This window comes from Tamandua tetradactyla, chromosome 4, assembly GCF_023851605.1.
Source record: "Tamandua tetradactyla isolate mTamTet1 chromosome 4, mTamTet1.pri, whole genome shotgun sequence".
Lineage (NCBI taxonomy): Eukaryota > Metazoa > Chordata > Mammalia > Pilosa > Myrmecophagidae > Tamandua > Tamandua tetradactyla.
In genome coordinates this window covers 185,211,099-185,235,197 of record NC_135330.1, presented here as the reverse complement: position 1 = coordinate 185,235,197, position 24,099 = coordinate 185,211,099, and the positions used below count along the sequence as shown (strand labels likewise).

The 24,099-nt window shown below is 36.3% G+C and overlaps 1 protein-coding gene across 1 annotated transcript in view; it reads right to left on the bottom strand.

The window, feature by feature from the left end:
• Positions 1–24,099, bottom strand: part of MPHOSPH8 (M-phase phosphoprotein 8) — a 64,665-nt gene that overhangs the window by 22,354 nt on the left and 18,212 nt on the right. Inside the window, exons 3-7 of the mRNA XM_077158776.1 lie at positions 16,017–16,862; positions 14,551–14,650; positions 12,703–12,960; positions 1,640–1,765; positions 1,468–1,556 (exon numbers count right to left, since the gene is read on the bottom strand). Coding sequence (XP_077014891.1) covers positions 1,468–1,556; positions 1,640–1,765; positions 12,703–12,960; positions 14,551–14,650; positions 16,017–16,862 — 1,419 coding nt within the window. The remainder of the gene's footprint in view (positions 1–1,467; positions 1,557–1,639; positions 1,766–12,702; positions 12,961–14,550; positions 14,651–16,016; positions 16,863–24,099) is intronic.

The window sequence follows — 24,099 nt, the reverse complement described above, 5'->3', positions numbered from 1 at the left end:
TTCCAATTTTGATGCCTTGTATTTCTTTTCCTTGCCTAATTGCTCTGGCTGGAACTTCCAATATGATGTTGAATAACAGTGGTGATAGTGGACATCCTTGTCTTGTTCCTGATTTTAGGGGGAAAGTTTTCAATTTTTCCCCATCGAGGATGATATTAGCTGTGGGTTTTTCATATATTCCCTCTATCATTTTAAGGAAGTTCGCTTGTATTCCTATCCTTTGAAGTGTTTTCAACAGGAAAGGATGTTGAATCTTGTCAAATGCCTTCTCTGCTCTCCACTACATCTTGAATAACAAGGTGATATCTACTCAATGTGTAAGAATAACCTCCAGGATAACCTCTCGACTCTGTCTGGAATCTCTCAGCCATTGACACTTTTTCTCATTTCACTCTTCCCCTTTTGGTCAAGAAGATTTTTCTCAATCCCTTGATGCTGAGTCTCAGCTCATTCTAGGGTTTTTCTCATTCCCTTGAAGCTGAGTCTCAGCTCATTCTAGGATTTCTGCTCCATGTTGCCAGGGAGGTCCACACTCCTGGGAGTCATGTCCCACATAGACAGGGGGAGGGTGGTGAGTTTGCTTGTTGTGTTGGCTGGAGAGAGAGGCCACATCTGAGCAACAAAAGAGGTTCTCTTGCGGGTGACTCTTAGGCATAATTTTAAGTAGGCCTGACCTATCCTTTGTGGGGTTAAATTTCATATGAATAAACCCCAAGATTGATAGCTCTGGTTGTCTGTACTGCTTGTCAGAATATCAAGAATTCAACATGGGGAAGGTGAATTTTCCCCCTTTCTCACCATTTCCCAAAGGGGACTTTACAAATACTTTTTTATTCACTGTTCAATTAATCTATATATTTCATACTATTTTAATCAAAATCTTAACAATATTTTCTTAGAATTGTAAGAACAAAGGATTAAATCTAAAAACAAACTAAAACTGCAACTAAACCAGGAGTAACAGCAAATAAAAATGTTTTTCCAAAGCCATAAAGAAAAAGAATGACAGTTATTACTACCTAAAAATAAAAATCTCTACGCAATGAAAGACTCAAAAACAAAAAACTGAAACCTAGGAAGAAAGGACTAATATGCTTCCATATGCTAGTAGGAAAGCTCTTTAAAATCAGCATGAAAACTCCCCAGCAACACTAGAAACATGAGCAATTTCTACAAATAGGCAACAACCAAAGAAACACAAATGGTCAAACTAAAACAAGATATTACTTTACACATCTCAAACTGGCAGGGATGTATACAACATATAAAATCAAAGGTAAAACCAAATAGTCATTTTTGGGGTTGGAATTACAGAGACTATTTTTCTCCATTCTATATTTCTACAGTGTTTGAATTTTATAAAATAACTATGCATTACTATTATAATTAAAATAAAAACAGAAGGAAAGAGAAATCAAATTAAATTCTTTAAACGGCCTGCGATGAGCTTTTTCTAAGACACATTACCTCTTGGTCCAGGTTATAGTCTTCATTTGAATTTAGTGCAACCTTTACAGTAATATAATCTCCATTTTTCACAGCATCCCTCAATAAATCTAAAATGAAAGAAAAAATAAATGAAGTTTTATATTCTCTAGATCCTTGAAACGGATTCCTAGCTAACTCTAGGGCTACTCACTATTTGGAATTGCATCTGCTGTAGACAAACTCTCATGTTCCCCCTCAAGATGCTTTTGGAAATCTTCCAGTTTCATCCACTCCAACTGCAAGTCCATCCCTAAGCTCAAGATCTGTTGTTTGCCATCTGAAACACAGAGGAGCTTCCTTAGACCCATTTTCCTGGACCCGGTTTTATTATATTTGTGGTATCTAAACCAAAACCCTATTAACACTTTTAACATGGGATATTAAATAACTTAGTCTTGAGAGGGGAGAAAGACTATGGAACTATTAACCCTTACCATAAGGGAATCCCCTGAATCTGTGTTAAACCTCAGGGATACCCAATCAATATGCTATGTCCTCCTCGATCATGAGGCTTACTCTTGTGAAGCTTATGCAGGGAGCAGAGAGCTTAGACTACCTATAGGCTTGCCTAAGAGTTACTTCTGGAGGACCTCTGTTGTTGCTCAGACGTGGCCTCGGTCTCTCTAGGCCCAACTCTGCAAGTGAAATCATTGCCCTCCCCTTTATGTGTGACATGACACCCTGGGGTAAAAATCTCCCTGGTGACTTGGGAGATGACTCCCAGGGATAAATCCAGCCATGGCGATCAACAATTCCAACCTGAACAAAAGGGGGAAAAGAAGTGTAAGTAATAAAGCATCAGTGGCAGAGAGAATTCACATAGAATTGAGAGGCTACTCTGGAGGTTGCTTTTACACAAGCTTCAGGCAGACCTTGCTACCTATCATAACCTGCCAACCCCCAACCACGACCATTCCAGCCGATCTCAAAGAACACCTACAGCAATATATAAGATTCAACAAGGGTTCCAGGCACTACAGTAATTTGCCAGAAACCTACAACCTCCAGATGGGCCCCTGGTCCAGATAAGCCTGAAACCTAGCTCAGCCTCTCCAGAACATCAGATAGTTCCATCTCCCTACCCCATATTAGTGACAGACCTTCTAATATCAAAAATTTAGAACTGCCATAGCCCTAACAACCTCAAAGAGAGGGATGGAAAGATCAAAGGTGATGGTGGAATTATACATAGAAGATATGACTTATGAATATGAATGCTAAATCATTAAATTGATATCTCTTTTAGTCTCCAGTATTTTAGAGCAGCTAGAAGTAAAAACCTAAAATTGTGAAGTTCTAACCCATGTCAAAATCTGAAATATTTCTCCAACTAGTTGTGGTGCTGTGCTTTGAAATATATAGCTTTTTTGTATATATGTTATTGTTCACAAAGAAAGAAGGGGAAAAAAGTCTATTGTGATGATAAAAAAGTATTTAAGCCCTCTAGCCTCCTATATTCTGGAGCAGCTACAAGGAAAAATATGAGAGGATCATATGGCAGCTCATGACAAACTCTGGGATCTATCCTGTAATCACTTTGTGAAGAGTGCTTTGAAAACTACTGCTTTTTTATTTCTTTGCTTTGTATATATGTTATACTATACAATAAAAAAGGTCAAAGATAAATTAACCAAGTCTTTTCTATAGTTGACAAAATTCCAGATTTTCTTTGGGAGGTAGCACAAACTACCCACATTTAAAGGTCACAGTGTTTCAAAGGCATAAAGACAAAAAGGTAACCTATAACTGTAAAAGAATGAAATAAGAATTTTAAATACAAGACTTACAATAAGTTCAAGGAAGAGAGAAATCACAGAGATTCAGCAAGAGGAATCTCAAGCAATTCTTGACTTACTACTTTCTTTGGCATACATTGCTACCAACCATTCAGGTAGGTGAAGTCATTCTAAATGTGTAATCATCTGTCTAAAAATAAAACTCACTTCCTACCAATACTTTCAGACTCAACTCAAGCTTCTCCTAGAAGCCTTCCTGCCAGGTGAGACCCCTGTTCTCCTTGTTCCCTGAGTACCCTGGGCTCCCTTACCAATCACACCACAAAGCAAGTGCTACTTCGCTCCCACATCTGTCAGATCCATGGGCTCATTAATACCAGGGATGTACGGTGCAATACACAAGACTGAAGTGCAGATCTTTTGGGATTATTTAAAAATGACCATATGCTGTTTTAAAAAATGGAAGCAAAAATATTTGGTGGTAAGAATTAATGTATTTTCACCTAAAACCAAATTCTTTAACCTACACAGATTGTTAAGCAGGTAATCTTCCCACAGAAATGAAGTTTGCAAAAGACATGCATATAAATGAAAGGATACCTTCCAAAGCACTCAACTAAACATTGCTCACTGCTAACTTGGAGAACATTAGATCACAGATACAGTATAGCCTTGAAACTACACATCCTGGCTCCATATTAGCTGTGTGGCTTTGAGTAAGTCACATATAAACTTCCTGTCCCTTGATTTCTGAATATCAACAGTGGTAAAAGTAAAGGTAGTTAACATTAAGGAATGCACATTATTTTATATGAATTAATTCCTTTAATTCACATGCAAATGGCCTATAAAGATGTACATATCACAGATGAGAAAAGAGAGGACTCATGAGTTATATGATCTGTAGGACACAGTAGTAAATGGCAGATGAGATTTGCACACAGAGATATCTGGCTCCACAAGAGAACTCTCCCACCATGCCAGCACTACAAAGGGGCACCAAGTCTCCCTGTCACGGCAAGATTTTAGAAGCAAGACAGTTGAAGGCTCGTATAAATTGAAATAATACCATCTAATTTACAGAATTATTATACATAACACAGAGAACATATACAGAGCTATTAGAACTGCCAGAAAGGGTTGTGCTCAACTTGAACTTTTGTTGCTAATGAAGTACACTGGTACCAAATTCTATATACTTACCCAAGTTGATCTTGCCTAGGTACCTAATAGTTTTATTTTTTAATTTTTAATAAAAAATTAGATATACACTAAAGAATGTAAGTAAAGAAGTAAAATAATAAAATGGTCATCTGTGACCTCAACTAACCTTAACACTAGAACCATTCCAATGCATGCTTCAACCCAATCCCTCACCATCTATCCACAGCAGTCACTCACATCCTAAATTTAAGTCTGTCATTTCATTTTTTTTTTTTGCCATAACTACATATATCCTTAAACAATATGAAGTCAGTTTTGCTTATTTCTGAGCTTAAAAAAAATTGCACCATACTGTAGGTAGTCTTCTGGGACTTTCTTTTCCTATTCAACATTATGATTCTAAGTTTCATCCACGTTAATATCTCCTGCTATAGTTCATTTATTTTCCTGTTGTTGATATGCCATCATGTGTAACTATTTTCTCTTTTCCTATCAATGGACATTTCTAGATTTTGAGCTATAACATTAATTTATGTTTCTCCTGGTTTTCATAAAAGGTTCAAAATACTCTTCACCTAGAGTATTTTGACTTAGTAACAGAATGATTGGGTTGGAAAAGTGTATCAATGTTCATCTTTACAAAGTAGTGCACTTCTAGTTGTGAATGTAATTAACACAACTGAACTACGTATCTGAATGTGTTAAAAGGGAAAATTTTAGGTTTCATACATGTTACTAAAATAAAAATTAAATGATCTTCCAACCCAGAGGGGAAAAAAGAGGACATTATAGGGACAACTGAAAAAATTGGAATATGGACTTTGTTAAATTTATATAAATGTTAAATTTCTTGAACTTGATAGCTATTATTAGGTGGTCAGTGTCCTTATTCTCAGGAAACGTACCTGGAAGGGTTAAGTGTTAGAGGAGCATAATATATGCAACCAACTCTCATATGTTTAAATAAAAGACAAGAGAAAGAATGATATAATAAATGTTGTGAAATACTAAAAGTTGGTAAATCTACATAATGTGTGAGGGGGTATACTGAAGTTCTATGTATTACTTTTGTATAGTTCTTTGAACTTTCCTGTATTTTAAGTTATTTCAAAATAAAAAGCTAAGAAGACAAAAATCTACACATCTAGCAGAGCATTTAAGAGATTCTATTGACACACATCATCTTCAGCCCTTTTTAATACAAATTTTCACAATCTGAGTTATTTTTCTTTATGTGATGATTTACAGAAATTACTTATATATATATATATTTTTTTGTTTCTAATCTTTTGTCTCACCTTCTTTAACTTTTGATGAAGAGAATTTACTTTGATTGTAATGATTAAAAAAAAAAACCACAATTAAATAAAGCTGCCAAGGGAGAAAAAAAAAAGCCAGAAACTTACAGGATAGAACTGAGAGTTTGTCATTGACTACCATTCAAGCATCTCAGATTTTTCCTTCCAGCTGCTCCAGAATGTTGGAGGCTGGGAGCTGGAAGGAATGTATATTTTTTTATCATCACAATCAATTTATTTTTTTTCGTGAAAAATAAAAAAAAATTCAAAGCTCATTATAACAATTACTTGTAGAACTGATTTCAGAGTTTGATATGGATTATATTCCACAATTTTAGATTTTTATTTCTAGCTGCTCTAAGATACTGGAGACTAAAAGAAATATCAATATAATGATTTAGCAATCATACCCATTTGTTAAATCTTACCTTCTCTGTATAACTCCACCATCACCTTTGATTGTTCTCCCACTCTTAGGGCTATGCCCTTTCTTTTTCACGTTGGAAGGAGCTGTCAATAATATGGGGTGGGGGAACTAGCTGATGTTCTAGAGGCTGGCCCCTCTAGGTTTCAGGAATTATCTTGTCCAGGGACCTATCTAGAGGTTGTAGGTTTTTGGAACGTTAACCTAGTGCACGGAACCGTTGTAGAATCTTATCTATTGCCCTAGGTGTTGCAGGAATGGTTTTGGTTGGGGGTTAGCAAATTATGGTAGGCAGCACTATCTAACTGAAGCTTGCATAAAAGTCACCTCCAGAGTAGCCTCTCTATTTGAACGCTCTCAGCCACTGATACCTTATTGTTACACTACAGGGAGGCCTTGTAGCACAGGAGCAGGGTGCAGTATGGGGGACATAGAGGTAGGGTATGGCAGGAGGCAGATAGGGTGGGTTGTGCAGATTCACAGGGACTAATGTGCAGGCAGACATGAGTGGGCGCGTGGAGTGTGGGGGTCGTGGGTATCAGGGTGTAGTACAGGTGGCACAGAGAGTGCAGGGCACAGTGTATCCTTGCGCAGGGGAACAGTCAAGAGGGCCCAGGATGTGGGTGTGGGTGTGTACAGAGGAAGGGTATAGGTCACAAGGGTTGCAGGACATGGGTCAGGGGCAGTGATTTTGGGTGGGCAGGGCCCTAGCACAGGTGTGCAGGTACAGATGAACACATTAGTGCAGAGTGGGGGCTATGTAGCACAGCTGCGCATAAAAGCACCTGCCAGGTGTGGAAGCAGGACGTTTGTCCCAAGGGGTGGGGAAAGGGTGCACAAATGTGAGCCAGAGGGTTGGGGTTTAGGGATCAAGGAATAGGTGCATGAATCTGTGGGCGCCCAGCAGCAAGGAGGATGTGGCTGTGTGGGTGCATGGGTCTGGGGGTGGTGGGGCCATGGCATGCACTGCTCTAGGAGCAGCGGGCCAGGGTTACGCCTGTGTGGGGAAGGAATGGGTGTGGCCCAGATGCGCAGTTCAGTGCTTCCCCAGAGCTGGAGGCATGACAGGGGTGCACACATGGCAGATCCAAGGAGGGCTGTAAACTGATGTACACATGTGAAAGCTCAAGGAGGGGCAGGGTCGGGTTACACAACTGTATGGGCTGGGATAGGTGTACCCTGGGTATGAAGGTTAAGTGCCAGCAGCTTGATGTGCTGGCAGCTGCATACAGGGGGCAGGGGTGGGGAGGTGGTGATCAAGGGGCTAGGCACAGGTGGGTGGGTCTCAGGAGGGGTGGGGTGATACTGCACTTGCATGGGAGAGGTGGGTTGGGGTGGGGCAGGCAGGCATGCATGCACTAGGGGAGAGGATGCACTGTAGGGGTGCTTGGAGCGTGGTGGGGGTCGGGTGACGGGGTTCAGAGGCATGGGGTGTGGGGTCAGTCATGGGTCTCGGGACGGGGGAGGTTCGCATGATTATAGTGTGTTCAAGGAACGTGGCTTGTCTTACTTTCTTGTCCTCATCTCCCTGTCCCTGCACTCCTGTGGACTCCAGCTTACATTTGGAAAGGTGTGCATTAGGCAGTTTGCAAAAGCTGGATGTTCTCTGGTTCTTGCATCTCAGTTCTTCAGCTTTTGCAACCAGGGTCTCCCTATGTGGTGTAGAAGACTCTCCCAGGTCACTTACACCCTGGAATTACCATTCCAGTCACCTTCCTGTCCCTTCTCTCGCTATTACTTGGAGCAGGGAGAGGTGAACTTACCTATCCTATTCTGCCATCTTCCCAGAATTGGCCATTTGCTTTTTTGATTGCAAGCTTATAGCAGCCAGACTTCGTTCAAAAATGTATTTCTAGATTCTGAGACACAGAGCTATATGTATATAAGCTGGTATTTCCCTGGAACTTTGAGTACCTCTGTGACACCTAAAATTCAGAGCTTGAGCTCTGCAGCTCTGACAGTCAATACTGCTAAATATAAGTTACAGTAACCAAAGAGATCAGGCTTCAATTAGAAATAAAAAAAATAAAAAGCTGATCTGGTTGGGATTAAGGCAAATGAGAATACAGGGCAAAAGGTGATAGTGTACATACTCTAGAGTTTTCCTACTCTATGAGACCAAAGGCAGAGAACTGAGTCTAGATCATAAATTTTCTGTAACACACAATCTAAAATCAATTTGTCTAGATAGCTCATTAAACAAGCCAGACAAATGGAGACCAGAACAGGAATGAGGCCTTGTAATTCTGTATAGTTTAATGTAATACACGAAGACATTCAGACTATTGTGGGTTGATAGTTAAAATGTATTGGTAGAATCCCTTGAGGGACTGGAAAGAAAATATGGAACTATTAAACTTTCCCATTTGGGAAACACCTGGTGCCCTCTCAAAGAAAAAGGGCCAAGTCCTTGATTTTGAAGCTTGCCCTCATGAAGCTTATTTCTGTAGTGGAGAAGCTAAAACTACCTATAATTATGCCTGAGAATTGCTTCAGAGAAGGCTCTTTGGTTGCTTGGATGTGGCCTCTCCCTCTCTCTAGGACCAACTTTGTGGGGGAAGTCACTGTCCAACCCCCTGCAGGGGACATGGTATTCAGAGGTGGGAGTCTCCTTGGCAGCACAGGGCATGGCTCCTGGGCATGAGCATGGTCCTGGAACTGTAGGAGCAACGGTGACTTCTGGACCAAAGTTGAAGTGGGAGTAGGGTGGGGTACGGGAGGAAGAGGAAGGTGGCAAGAGAAATATTAGTGGTTGAGAGAGTTTGTGTGGAGTTGGGAGGCTATTCTGGGGGCTACTCTTATGCAAACTTCAGCTAGATGTTGCTGATTACCATGGTTTGCCAAACTCCAACCAAGATCATGCCTATTAACCCTAAAGAACACCTAGGGTTCTAACTGAGACTCTATAAAAGTTTTATGCGCTAAGTTTACTTTCCTGAAACCTATTACCCCCAGAGGGTTCCTAGGCTAGAAAATCCCTGAAACCCAGGGGGGCCACCCTCTTTAAGAACATCAACTAATTCCATTCCCCTATCCTATATTATCAACACCCCTTTTCAACATGAAAACGTTAGAAAGGGCATAGCCCAAAGATCCTTATAGAGTGGGAGAAGGATCAAAGGAGGAGGAGGAGTTATAACAGAGAAGATTTAACAAATGAGTATGACTGCTGAATCACTATATTGGTATTTCTTTTAGTTTCCAGTGTTTTGGAGCAGCTAGAAGGAAAAATCTGAAACTATGGAATGGTAACTCATACCGAAATATGAAATCTCTTCTGTAGCTGCTTGTTGGAGTGTACTTTGAAAATTATTGCTTTTTTTATATATAACAAAAAACATTAAAAATACATATATATCTACTTTCTTAATTCATCAGGATTTAATTTCCATCTATAGTTAGCAGTAGGGGTGTAGTTTCAGTTTTTTTCCACATGGATAACTGTGCTAGTGTGAAGTGTTTATGTACCCAGAAAAGCCATGTCCTTTAATTCTCATTCAATATTGCTGGGTGGGGTCTTTTTTATTGTTTCCATGAAGATGTATGGCCCACCCAATTGTGGGTGGTAATTTTTGATTAGATGGTTTCCATGGAGATGTCTCTCCACCCATTCAAGATGCAGTTGCTTACTGGAGCCTTTTAAGAGGAAACCATTTTGGAAAAAGCTTTAGAGCCACCAGAACCAGCAGAGCCTACATGGCCAGGGACCTTTGGAGATGCATAAGGAAGACACCAATGGGAAGTTGTTGGGGGAAGCCTGGTTAAGAAAGCTAGCATATGTCACCATGTATCTTTCCAGCTGAGAGAGAAACCCCAAACGTCATCAGCATTCTTGACCCAAGGTATCTTTACCAGGATGCCTTAGTTTGTTCTTTTTTATAGCTTTACCTTAATTTGGACATTTTCATGGCCTTAGAACTATAAACTTGCAACTTAATAAATTCTCCTTTTAAAAAGCCATTCCATTTCATGTATATTGCATTCCAGCAGCTTTTGTAAACTAAAACAAGAACCAATCATTCTTTTATCAAATATCTCAGCTGATTTTCAATGCCATCCCTGTCATAAATCAAATTTGCATACCTCATTTGCATGAGTCTGACGGAGGTCTCCATTCTATTATAATAATCTAACATCCCTATGCTAATTAAATATTGTAATGACTGCCACAGTTATATATAAAAAGTTCTAACTACTGTTGGGGAAGTTTTAGGGTAAGACCTCCAACCTTCAAGGACTGGCTTTGGCTTTTCTTTAATCTTCCATGTAAATTCTATAATCAATACATAAAAAATTCCATGAAAAACTATACTGGGATTTTTTTTTTAATGATCATTCCATTCTTGTTATATAATCAATAATTCACAATATCATCACATAGTTGTATATTCATCATCATGATCATTTCTTAGAACCTTTGCATCAATTCAGAAAAAGAAGTAAAAATAGAAAAAAATTCATACATACCATACCTCTTACCCCACCCTTTCACTGATCACTAGCATTTCAATCAACTAAATTTATTTTAACAGTTTATATTGGGATTTTGGTTAGCACTGCAGTGACTCTACAGATCAATTTGAAGAGAAATGGAAAATTTATACTGTGTTTCTATTAAGAGAAATAGTGTGATACATGTATAGATATATACATGCATTCAAGAATTTTTTATAATCTTCTCCATAAAGGCCTTGTCTTTTATAACCAATATCCCTAGCAATTTTTCATGTTTTTGCTATTATAAATTATCTTTTAAAAATTACACTTACTAATTTTTGTGATTGGTATATAGAAATGTAACTGATTTTTGTATATGATCTGATTTCCAGTCACCTTGCAAAACTTTTATGTTTAATAATTTATTTGTAGATCCCTATGGGTTTTCTGCATACATCATACCACCTGACAAAGACTGCCCTTTCTGCTTCCTTTAATTTTTCTGTCTCACTTTGCCAGCTAGACCTCAGTAAAAAAGTTGAAGAAAAGTGATGATCACAAAAGGCATGCTCTCATTTTTCCTGACTTAAAAGAAATGTTTCTAATGTTTCACCATCACAAAAGGTATGTGCTGAGGTTTTTGATAATGCTTTTTTATCAGGCTGAAAAGTTCATAGTTTGCTAGATTATTTTGTTTTCTTTCTTTTTTTTCCTTCAATCAAGAATGCTTTTTCTACATGTATAGAAACAATTTCTGCTTTAATTACTGCATTTCTAAAGAAAACCCAACTTGACCATAAGATTGGCTTTTTAACAAGTGCTTAGATTCAATCTGCTAATGTTTTATTGGGGATTTCTTCATCTGAGTTCACAAGTAAGCCTGTCCTGTTATTTTCCTTTCATGTACAGTTTCTGTTTTTTTCTAGTATTGAGAATATAATGATCTCACTGAATGAATTAACGTTCTTTATCTATTTTATAGGAATAGTTTGTTAAGTTTGACAGTCTTTGCATAAAAAAAAATCAGGCCTGTTGTTAACTGTGTGAGGCTACTTAAAATTACTAATTCACGTTCTTTAATAAGACTATTCTGGCTTTCTATTTCTTCTTGGGTCCATTTTGCTAAGTTAAATTTTTGTAGGAATTTGTCCATTTCATTTCATTTTCAAATCTATTGATAAGAAATTGCTCACAGAAGTTCTTTATCATTTTGACCTATTCCATGTAGTTACATCTTTCTTCATTTGAAATATTCTTTTTTTTTTTTCTTTTCTTCTTTTCGGCCAACTGTGCTTGAAGTTTCAGCCAACTTCTAGCTTTGTTGATGCTTCCTACTGTATCTATTTTTTATTGTCTGGCTTCCAAGAGCAATGCTACTATTTGCCATTTGCCCTTTGGGCAACTTACTTTTTCCATCTTACTCACTGGTCCTGGAAATTGCTTCAATTTCCTGAAAGGTCAGCATGCATCAAAAGTCATTTTATCTGGGTATCCAGGGTATAGTTGTTTTTGTAGTAAGAGACTCTCTGTCAGATTATCTAGCCTGTCATAAATTCTGAAATATTTTAAAAGTTCTCATACATTCTTTTCTCAAGATTTGCAAATGACAACAAGTTTTATCAGATTAATCTCATTTATTTTTCATGGTTATAAATACATATATGGACACTTTTTAAATGACTGCTCACCAAAGGTGTTTTATAATGTATTCTACAGAAAGCCTTCCTCTCCTTCTCAGCCAATTTCAATGTTCTCAGGGCAGTATTTAAAAACATAATTGTATTTAACAAGTCTTAATTATTGCAATGTTAAAAGGGCAAAATATTGTGTGTCTATATTTGCTAATTTTTGAAAGAAACCTAATAAGATACATGAACCATGGTTTTTTGCAAGAGTAGGTAAGGCAGAAAATCAGAAATATTTATAATTTTTAGCAGTGCTGAGCATATTATAAGGAAAAGAAAATATTTGATCAATTTAGAAATTACAGAATGAACGCAGGCTTCAATATAAAGTTATTTTTCCAGGAGATCCAAATTAAATCTATTATTTTAAGATCTTGAAATCAGAATTACAGTGGGAGATAAAAGTAAAGTAAATAAATAAAATCCACCACCCTGAAAACATTTTTCTAAACAATGACAAGCATACTCACCAGAAGTCTCATCTGTTTGACACACATTGTCAAGTACTTCCTGATCACCTTCTGCAGCTATATATGCCCAGGTATCAGTTTCATCTCTTGTATTTCTCCTTTCTTTAAGTAACTGCTTGTTTTCCTTGGTTTTGTGATCTTCTGTGATTTTATAATCCAGTGGTATTTCTTCCCTTTTCCGGTTATTCTCAGAAAAATCATTTTTTTCTTCTGGAGTTAATTTAAATAAATCAAATGCATTTCTGACTTCCTTTAATGCTAATGCAAATATAAAATTGATGGGAAATACGAGTTACAAATTCTGTTGTAATCAAAAGCAAATCTGGGTTAGTGTTTAAGAAATATTCACTTCTTTAATATTCACTAAAATCTGTCTTGGTTATAAATCATGAGCAGATTTACTATCAAAGCCATGGAGTAGTTTCACTTGGTTTTTCTACTGGCTGCTTAATATTTAGTAAGGCTGTCCAAATTGAATGGCTGCTAACCAGTTGTCCTCAACTACTCACTTCCAGTTTGACAAAAGAATATTTGAAGATAGTGATCCTCAGAATGATCAGAGTTCTATCAATATTCTTCCTACCATTAAAGATATCAAACTGTTCTACAACTGTATCTTAAAGGTAGTTTATACAAAAATGGTTTCTGTTGGTGAGTGGGCAGAAGCTGAAGGGTGTCAGAACACTGACCAATGATAAAACTGTACCTATGTGTACGAAAATCCATCCAGCATTTAACTAAAAACAAAAGCAAAAAGAAAACTGGCAAAGCACAAGATCTGAGATAAGAAATAATAAAAGAGTAGAACAAAACAAAACTAGGAAGAACTCATACAAATTCTGGGTACACAGCAGATAGATGTGTTAGCAGGAGGATTGAAAACAGGACTCCCAATAAATATGAACAGGACAAAAAAGAGTTTAAGACCACTTTCACAGTAAAAATGTACCTGAAATTGACATACAAGATATGAGGAGGAAAAAAAGGTAATGAACCCTTTCCAAAATACAATACTTTGCATCTCCAATTACTCTATGAGGAACAAACAGGTGCTTAAATTTTTTTATTACTTTGAACAAAAACAGCCTTCTAAATTACAGCCACTTTACACATGATTCATGTACAAACAATTACTCCTTCCTAGCCCCAATGACCATTAACCTCTCCCTGCTACTAAGTTTCAGCTTAGGCTTAGAACCAAAATCAACTTTTACTATATTACTTTAGCATACAGCTTTTGGGAGAAAACCTTGGGAAAAGTATCCATTTCTTAGAATTTCTACTTCTCATGAAAGCATGTGCTCCACGTACTTTTGGTACAATAACTAAAATATTTATCAGCTACAGATTCTTCAGACATTTTTAAAATAAGGTATTTTGTTTCTAGCATTGTGCGTGTTATGGACTCTCAATTATAGTACATCTTGTTGAAGTGCTCCAAAATAGTATCATATTTACACAAATCACACAGAGTTAAATGCAACAAATGGATTAAACAAAAGTCTGTCTTGTTTGGCATCCATTATCAAAGACAGATGTACTTTTCTGCTATAAGTAATTTCCTCTCCCTGCAATACTAACCTTCATCATCATCATACTCAATAAGAGAAAGAACAAGGTGAAGAGAAGGAAAATATGAATTAAAGAAACTTAACAGAAATTGTTATATAATAAACTAAAGTAACTAGTTACTCAGAAGTAGCCTAAGGCTCTAAATTCCCCTGTAAACGAAAGCTTTCAGTTCCATGATATTGCAGTTTAGAAAAAAGAGACTGTCTTCACGGTAAATTAATTCTCTGTATAATAGATGATAATGTTAAATGGTAAGATGCTAGCATTTGTACTCACTCTTTAATCCTTTTGGCTCATTTTTGCCTTTTTCTTCCTTGTCAGAATCATGCTTTTTCTGGTATTTATCTTTGGGTTCATTTTTTTTGATCTCCTTCTCCTGAAAGAGACATAATGTGACCCAAAACAAAATGAATGAAAGAGCTAATATTGTACATTTCAAAACTAGAAAACAAAGGTTCATGGCATCAATGACTGCTTTTACATACTATGGTACAGGACCCTTGATAATTAAATCTTTGATCCACATAAATTGTTTCTTTGTGGATCAAAGATTTAATCATCAGGGGTCCTGTACCATAGTATGTAAAAACAGTCACTGATGCCATCAATCAAGATTATCCTTCAACCACCTGAATTACAAAATGTCAAATTAAAACTCCAACACCAGTTTTCTCACACACTTAAAAAAAAAAAAATTTACCTATAATCCTACTAACAAAGCATGACTTTTTATTTTTACCATATCCCCTCTTTTAATTCTGGTTGTTCTGCATAAATAATTTTGTTGTTTTTTAAAATTATTTTTTCTTTATTAATTTGTAAGGATTTATTACATGGCTGTGTTCATAGTGTGTGTGCAGTTTTCTTCTCCAGTGAAACATTTTATAAACTTTCCCATTTTTGCTACTTTGAATTTATAATTAAAATTTCCATGGCTATGTAACAGTCCCCTAGTTAATACACTACCACTTTCTTAACCATTTCCCTCATGGTTAGGTAGTAAGGCTGTTACCATTTTTTCACTACTGAAGATAACACTGCCATAAGTATCTATGTAGACATGGCTTTTCCCTCTCTTTAAGTGATTTTCTTAAGATAAACTTCCAAGATGGGATCTAATGCATGAAAAGGAAATGATCTTATTTATATGGCCTTTGATGAATACTGCATATGTAAATACTCTTCAAAATTTGGAAAATATTTCAATTTTGAAAGCCAAATAATAATATAATAAAGAGACAAACCCTTATTTTTATAAGAAAGGGCTTACTGGATCTAACATACTCTGTTATGCTATTTAAATAAAATTTGGCGTATTCTTAAAATAATGGGGATAATATAATATGAAGGATGTGAAAAGCTAATAAAGCTACAAGTCTTACTATACAAACCCACACATCATCTGAGTACCTCTAAAATAGAAACCTTAACTTCTATTCACAATTTAGCTCTCATTTTTCTAGTCATCTTTAGTCTAAAAGAAAAAGTCAAAGACCAAGGGATAAACTGAATAATTTTTAGCATTCGTAACTGTTTAGATCTAGCTGTAGTATGAAATAACTCCCTGCTGATAGAGACTATTCTCATACTTTGTTTTGCCGTTTCCTCTTCCTTACGTACTCATGAAACTTCTTAAGCACTCAGGGCACTGCTGTGATTTAAATATTTCTGTATTCTATAAAATGTGCAGTGTGTCTTTCTTTAATCCACTTACCCCACCCTTCTGTGCCTCAGTGGCTTACCTCCCCAGTTGAATCAGTGGACCTGAGGCTCCTCTCCTCACCACTCAATTTTGAACTCTTTTGTGTTTGGGTAGATGCGGGCATCAGTTTATCCAACTCTGTGTTACTTTTGCCTTTGTCTTGAATCTTTTGCTTTTTATGTATGTTTCTCTTCTCTAATAAAATGTTCTTGTTTTCTAGCTTTTTGCTCTCTTTGTGTTCTTCAGTCTTGCGTGGTTTCTTTTTTTTCCTCTTTGCTTTGGCATCAGCATCTTCATCAGCACTTATACTGCTATCCAGCTGTTTATCAAATGCAGTATCTTGAAATACATCTAGACCTGTTTTATCTTTTGCATTTTTAATCTTTTGTTTCTCTTCTCTGTTGTCCGTATGTAAACCTTCATTGTCATCATCTTGAGAAAGGGAATCATTAACTACATTTGATTCAGATTCCAACTGAGATTCAATGCATTTCTCTTTTTTTGTTTTTCTGTTTTCTTTGGAATCTTCTCTTATTTTGGTTTTTAAATCTCTACTTTCACCCTTTTTAACTTTTTTTAATTCCTTAGTTTCTTTTATATCATCTTTTTTGGATTTTTTTGATTCCTTTAATTCTTCTTTGGCTTCCAAAATTCTTTTCTTTGTCCGTAAGTCAATAACTAAGCTTTCAGAGTTCTCTTGGTCTGGTTTGGATTTATCTTTTAGTTTCCCAACCTTTGTTTTTTTCTTTTTCAGATCATCTGGACTTTTCTCCTCTCTGTGTCTTAATTTTTTCTTTTTTTTTGGGGGGGAAGTATCTTCTTTTGTCTCACTTTGCCGGTCACTATCCGAGTTTGCCTCAAATATGTCATTATTTAAGCATAGTCTCTATAAAATACAAAAAAGATAAAAATGTTTATATCAACATAATTAAAGGTTTTGAAAAGTGATACTAATAAAATCTGGTAGAAATGTTTTCTCAACTCCTTAAAATTACTTAACAAATGTGAAGTTGCATAATATTTATATTTCTGATTTAGCAAATAGGTCTTGGTGGTGGTGGTAATGACTGTCAATTAAAAAAAGGCAGATAATACTGACAGATGAGTAAAAAAATATAGGTTAAAAATAAAGAATAGGGGAACAAATGTTAAAATAAATTGAGTAGACTGAAATACTAGTGAACAATGAAAGGGAGTGGTAAGGGGTATAGAAAAATATAGGGGGAACAAAGGTTAAAATATATTGAGTAGATGGAAATATTAGTGGTCAATGAGAGGGAGGGGTAAGGGGTATGGTATGTATGAGTTTTTTCTTATTTCTTTTTCTGGAGTGATGCAAATGTTCTAAAAAATGATCATGGTGATGAACATACTACTACGTGGTGATATTGTGAAGCACTGATTGTATACCATGCATGGAATGTTTATATGTTAAAACTGTCCCTGTTTGTATGTTGTTTTGGTTTCATAATAATAATAATAAAGCAGATAAACACAGACAGAAAATGTCTGTGTTGTTGAGGGTCCCGAACTAAAGTTAGAAGTGAACAAAAACAGTCTACTATGGGTTGCAGATAATTTGAACTTTGTATTTTCCAAAAACACCACAAGAAAATGGTAAATTGTAATATGGTAAAAATTACAAAAACATAACAAAAAAAGTAAGTTAATGTGAAACTAAATAGACAAAAATGATTAGGAGAGACTCTTTTGCTGTTATAGGAAAAGCATGATAAGGAACACAGAGCAAGTATCTAAAAGCAAGCCAGAAAGACATGATTACAAACGTGGTAGAGGGAAAAAATCAAAACTACAAAACACTGAGGCATCATAGAAAAAGGTCAAATCTGAGAAAGAAACTCAGATTGTTTATCAGATGTTTTATGCCAGATGTCACATTTTCTTGGAATTTATAAAGTCAAGGAATTTATATGCAGTCAAACTGGCTTTCAAATATAAAGGCTGCCAACAAGTGTTATGAAATATAAACACTGAGGGAATAGAGTTCTCTTGAGCACTTCTACTGTAGCACTGGTTCTAAAACTTTAGAATGCAGGAGCACACTTTATTAGTTGGGCCACACACCAGGAATTTCTAATTTGGTAGGTCTATGGTGGGGTCAAAGTCTGCATTAGCCTCCCAGTTACTAATGCTCCTGGCCCAGTGTCCACACTCTGAGAACCAGTCTATTAAAGAATAAGCTTTAGTACGTTCTTTCACTGTAAGATACATTCCCCATACTAAAGCTAGCCAAAAATGACTGGAAAGACATCAATAGAAGGACTGGTGGAAAGCAAATATGTATATATTTCTAGAACTAAGACTAAATGATGGCTTTAAGAGAAAGAGTGAGGCATGTAATGGCTGAACGTTCTGTCAATAAACTGTGCACCTATCAAAATAACAGCAACAGAACAGTGAGAAAATATTAAAAGCATAAGCTTGCTGACTGCCTTATAGTTACTAATTGGGAGTAAAAACAACAGTACTTCAAATAAGATGTGAAGGAAGGGAGGAAAGTAGACAGAAAATGGGTATTACTTAATTTCTAGTTTTAGTTTTTAAACTGTTAGTATTTCATATACTCAAAAACTAAAATTCTATCAACGTGGATGGGAGAAAACCCTAAAAACTGATACAAACAAATGAACCTATCTAGTTGAAAACATAATCACAATGAAGAAGGAAAAAGAAGAATTATTCTAAGCAACTTCTGAATATAAAAACACCCTCAGAGGGGAAAAAACCAACATCAGTGAATACATCCTAAGGAGAAAAAGAATTGCAAATAATTTCTGAACTTTACCAAGTAAGTTTATTGTTCACATTGGAACAGATGTAGCAATCTGAACCGAATTTCCATGATAGTTAGATGGCCATGTTAAATTTTCCTGAGTATGATAATGTAGGAGGAATGTCTTTGTTGTTATGAGACATGTTTACCAATTCAAGGTTAAGGTTTACAATTTACTCTCAAATGCTTCTATCATCTTACCCTAAAGCTTTAAGCAATTTCTACAAAAGATTATGTATTATTTCTACTTTCTCACTTTTCCTACAGTCCAAGAAAGTTTACAACTGGCTTCTATGCTCTTCAAAATGATACTGCTTGCTAATGGCTGGTGATGAGTGTCCTATTTGTACTTAAATTGTCAGCCCTGGGAAAGGGAAAAGGGAGGGAAAAAAGAGGAAGATGAAACAATCTAAGCATATAAATAAAATTACTACCAAAAATTTTTGATACAAGAGTTATAAAACTCACGTTTTACAAAATACCTACAATCAGATTATCAGATTATCACTTGAAAAACAGTAATAAGAAACTATCCTACATACTCCATTAATTTCCAAACCTACATTTCCAGGTCAACTGTTTCTCTACAACTCAAATGCATATTACCAACTGGAAACTGAGAACCTTCACATGAATGGTAAATAAGTAACTGAAATCTAACACATTTCTTAAAAATACTAACATTTACTGAATTTTCAAAACCCATCATCTTTTTTTATTAATTTTTATTTTTTTAAAATACCAAAAAACACCAAACATGCAAACATTCTTAACTTTTGATCATTCTGTTCTACTTATATAATCAGTAATTCACAATATCATCACATAGTTGCATATTCATCATCATGTTAATTTCTTGGAACATTTGCATCTATTCAGAAAAAGAAAACAGAAAAAAATTCGTACATACCATACCCCTTACCCCTCCTTTTCACTAGTATTTCAATCTAAATTTATTTTAACATTTGTTCCCCCTATTATTTATTTATTTTTATTCCATTGTTTTACTCGTCTGTTGATAAGGTAGATAAAAGGAGCATCAGACACAAGGTTTTCACAATCACACAGTCACATTGTGAAAGCTCTATCATTATACAATCATCTTCAAGAAACAGAGCTACTGGAACACAGCTCTACAGTTTCAGGCAGTTCCCTCGAGCCTTTCCATTACATCTTGACTAACAAGGTGAGATCTGTTTAATGCGTAAGAACAACCTCCAGGATAAACTCTAGACTGTTTGGAATCTCTCAACCATTGATACTTTGTTTTGTCTCATTTCACTCTTCCCCCTGAGAAGCTTTTCTCAATCCCTTGATGCTGAGTCTCAGCTCATTCTAGGATTTCTGTCCCATGTTGCCAGGAAGGTCCACACCCCTGAGAGTCATGTTTCACGTAGACAGGGGGAGGGTGGTGAGTTTGCTTGTGTTGGCTGGAGAGAGAGGCCACATCTGAGCAACAAAAGAGGTTCTCTTGGGGGTGACTCTTAGGCTTAATTTTAAGTAGGCTTGACCTATCCTTTGTGGAGTTAAGTTTCATATGAACAAACCCCAAGATTGGGGGCTCAGCCTATAGCTTTGTTTGTCTGCACTGCTTGTCAGAATATGAAGAATTCAACTTGGGGAAGTTGAATTTTCCCCCTTTCTCACCATTCCCAGAAGGGGACTTTGCAAATTCTTTTTTATTCACTGTTCAAATCACTCTGAGATTTATCGAAAACCCATCATCTTTTGACTCCAGCATTCCCTCCATATCAGACTGGTCACCAAATCCTGTGGATTTCTACTAGTTTCAGGGGCATGACCACAATGTGCTAATAAAGGCGAAGGAATATCAGATTGGAAAATCACCAGTTTTCAGTCTCTAATGAAAAAATATGGGTCTAGGTATCAGTGGCTTCTGAAATCTTTACGTGAAAGGTTATATACTGACTTGAAACACTTTTTTTTTGTTGGCTGTTAAAGGTGTAGCTAATCAAGCTTCTACATCTAGCTACCAGGTAATAGAGATATGGGGGATAGAAGACCATGTTAAAAGATACCATGCACTCGGGCAAAGCCAGAATATGGTAAATTTTACAGAAAAATGACCTAGTTTCTTTATCACCTAAATAACATGGGATAATGTATGGAAAGGTAGGGGGAGAAGCTATTATAGATTAATAGAGATCTCAGGGACTTACCAATGTTAAGCAATGTCTAGAACTTTTTAGATCACAATTCCACCAAATCAATAAAAAAGACTTTTTTTTTTGAGATGACTGGGAGAAACCGAACATATTATTACATAGCAGAAGATATTAAGAAATAAGTGCTAATTTTGAGAGGGGGTTCATAATGGTATAGTGGTTGTGTTTAAAAATTCCTCCTTTTTTCTAATAAATTATTTCAAGATGGAGTGATATGACATGCAGAATTATCTTTAAAATACTCCTATAATAAAAGGGAGGGGGAACAGCGAATAGAAAAAAAAACGGCAAGATATTGCTAATAATTGGCTTTAATGTCTCTTTCATCTGATGGTATTTAGGTAACCATTTGATATTACTAGTTTATAGCTACACCTTTAACAACCAACCATAAAAAAGTGTTTCAGTCATTACTACTCCATAAAGCAATTGTCAAAGAAGATGAAAAAAGAGATCAAGACTTGAAACAGAGATGTGAATGAAGCTAATCTGGTTGGGACCAAGGTAAATTGGAATACAGGGTAAAGGAATGATATTATCTGTATTTTAAAACTTCAACTTCTGTGTGAGACCAAAGGAAGAAATGTTTATTTTGCCCAAAATCTAAAATTTCTGTAGCACACTATCTAACTTAACCTTTTTGGCCAGTTTATTTAAACAATCTAAATGCATGGAACCTAGATAGGGAATGAGAGCTGATGATTCTGACAATAAAAAAGTATTTGCAAAGTCCCTTCAGAGACTGGACAACTGTTAAATTTCCCCACCTGGGAAATTCCCAATATACTCTCAGGCACTGGGAATATAATAAGCCAAGCCCTCGCTCTTGAGATCAGCTCTTATGAAACTTATTTCTGTAATTGTAAGCTAAGCCTACTTACAAACTCGCCTAAGAGGCATCCCCAGAGAACTTTGTTGCTCTGATGTGGCTTCTCTCTAAGCCAAACTCTGCAAATAAACCCACTACCCTCTCCCTTTCATGGGACATAACTTTTAGGGACTTAAGTCTCCCTGGCAATGTAGGTCATGCTTTCTTGACCAACAGGGGGAAAAATGTAACAAAATAAGGTTTCAGTGGCTAAGAGACTTCAAATAGAGTCAACACGTCATTCTGGAGGTTACTCTTATGCAAGCTTCATTCAGATAATACAAACTGCCATAGTATGCCAAGCCCTAACCAACAGTATTCCTGAAAATCCTACAGAAACCCAGGGCTCTATCTAAGACTCTATAAAAGTTTTACTTATTAAGTTTATTTTTCAGAAATTGAAAACTTCCAGATTGTTCCTAAGTCAAATAAGCCTTGAAATTCAGAGGTACCAGTCTCTCCCAGAACATCAACCAGTTGCATTCCCCTATCCCATAATGCTGACACATCTTTCCAACATGAAGAAGGTAGAAAGGGTACAGCCCAAATATCCCTGAAAATAGAGAGAATAATCAAATGAGAAGGACTTGTAACAGAAAAGTTAGGATTTAATAAAGGATTATCTTTATACAGATATTTCTTTTTAATTTCTAGTGTATTAGAAAAGCCAGGAGAGGAAACACCTGAAATTGTGGAACTGTGACCCATACAATATTTGAAATTTGCTCTATAACTACTTTAAACTGTACTCTGAAATTTATCACTTTTCTGTATATGTTATATTTCACAATAAAAATGTTCATAAAACGGGTGCATGGGTAGTTTAGTGGTTAGAATGCCTGCATTTCATGTGGGAGACCTGGGTTCAATTCCTGTACCATGCACCTCGCCTCCCCCCCACCAAAAACAAAACAAAAACAAAAAAAAACGTGCTTCAAAAACGATGTCCTTAAACGGAGAAAAAAAAATATCTTAAAATTAAAAACATCGAGTGAACTTGGAGAATTAAAAGTTAAGAATACAGGTTATCAGGAGACAGAAAGAGGGCAGAGATTGGGCAATTGGTGCTGAAGGAATACAGATTGTGCAAGAGGACTTACTGTAAAAATTCAGAAATGGATATGACAATACTACCTGATTGTAGTACAATAATATAAGTACACTGAATGAAACTAAATGTGAGTAAGACAGAAAGAGAAGGGTTGGGGGCATGTATAAAATCAAAAGGAAACAGAGGATAAAGACTGAGACAGTAAAATTTAGGAATGCCTAGAGTGTACAATAGCGATAAAATGTTTTTGCATGAGGGAGAACAACTGAATGTCAATATTGCAGGGTGCTGAAAATAGATGGTGTATGGGGAAAACTATAATCAATGTAAGCTAGGGTCTACAGTCAACAGTAACACTGTAATATGCTTCTACCGAATGTAAAAAAGGCATTTTGCCAAAACTGAACATCAACAGGCCAGGCGATTGGGAAAAGGGTATGGATTCTTAGTGGAAGAAAAGGAAATATCTTCAGATAGAGTATGGTGGTAAAGGCATATCTATACACTTAGGCTGCCTTGTATGATGTGTGAATAAAACTTTAAAAATGAACAGAGACAAACAAGTGCTGGAGAAAATGTGGAAGAGATGTTCTTACTCATCATGGGTAGGAAAATGAGAGGTGCAGCCCCTAGGAGGGCAGTGTAGTGGTTCAACAGGAGGCTAGGGGTAGGTTTGCCATATGTTCCTGAAACCCTGTTGCTCAGTATATACCTGGAGGAACTGAGTGTAGAGACACCAATGGACATTGGTGTTTCTGGCTACAGTGTTCCCAATCCACAAAGAATGGAAGTGGCCTAAGGGTATAAGGACTGAGTGATGGAAGGGGGAACTATGGTGTATACATATACATACAATGGACTCCTGAGTGGCCACAGGAAGGAATGAAGTTGTGAGGTATGCAACTAGCTGAATGAACCTTAAGCGCTGTACTTTGAACAAAATGTCAGGAACAAAAAGAGAAATATCATGCCTCAATCATATGGACTAATTATAATACAAAAATTCGGTGAACTAAAGCCGAGAGCATGGGTTATCGGGTTGGGGCTTACTGTAAAGATTCTAGATTGTAAGCTTTTACAGCAGCCACATATATTCATGAGGTTTAACCGTTAATTCTAAATTCTGAGATACTGAGCTGTTTGTATATAACAAGAAATTTTGGGTATCTATATGTTAATACCAGAAATTTTGGGTATTTATATGTTACCTGAGACTCAGAGTTA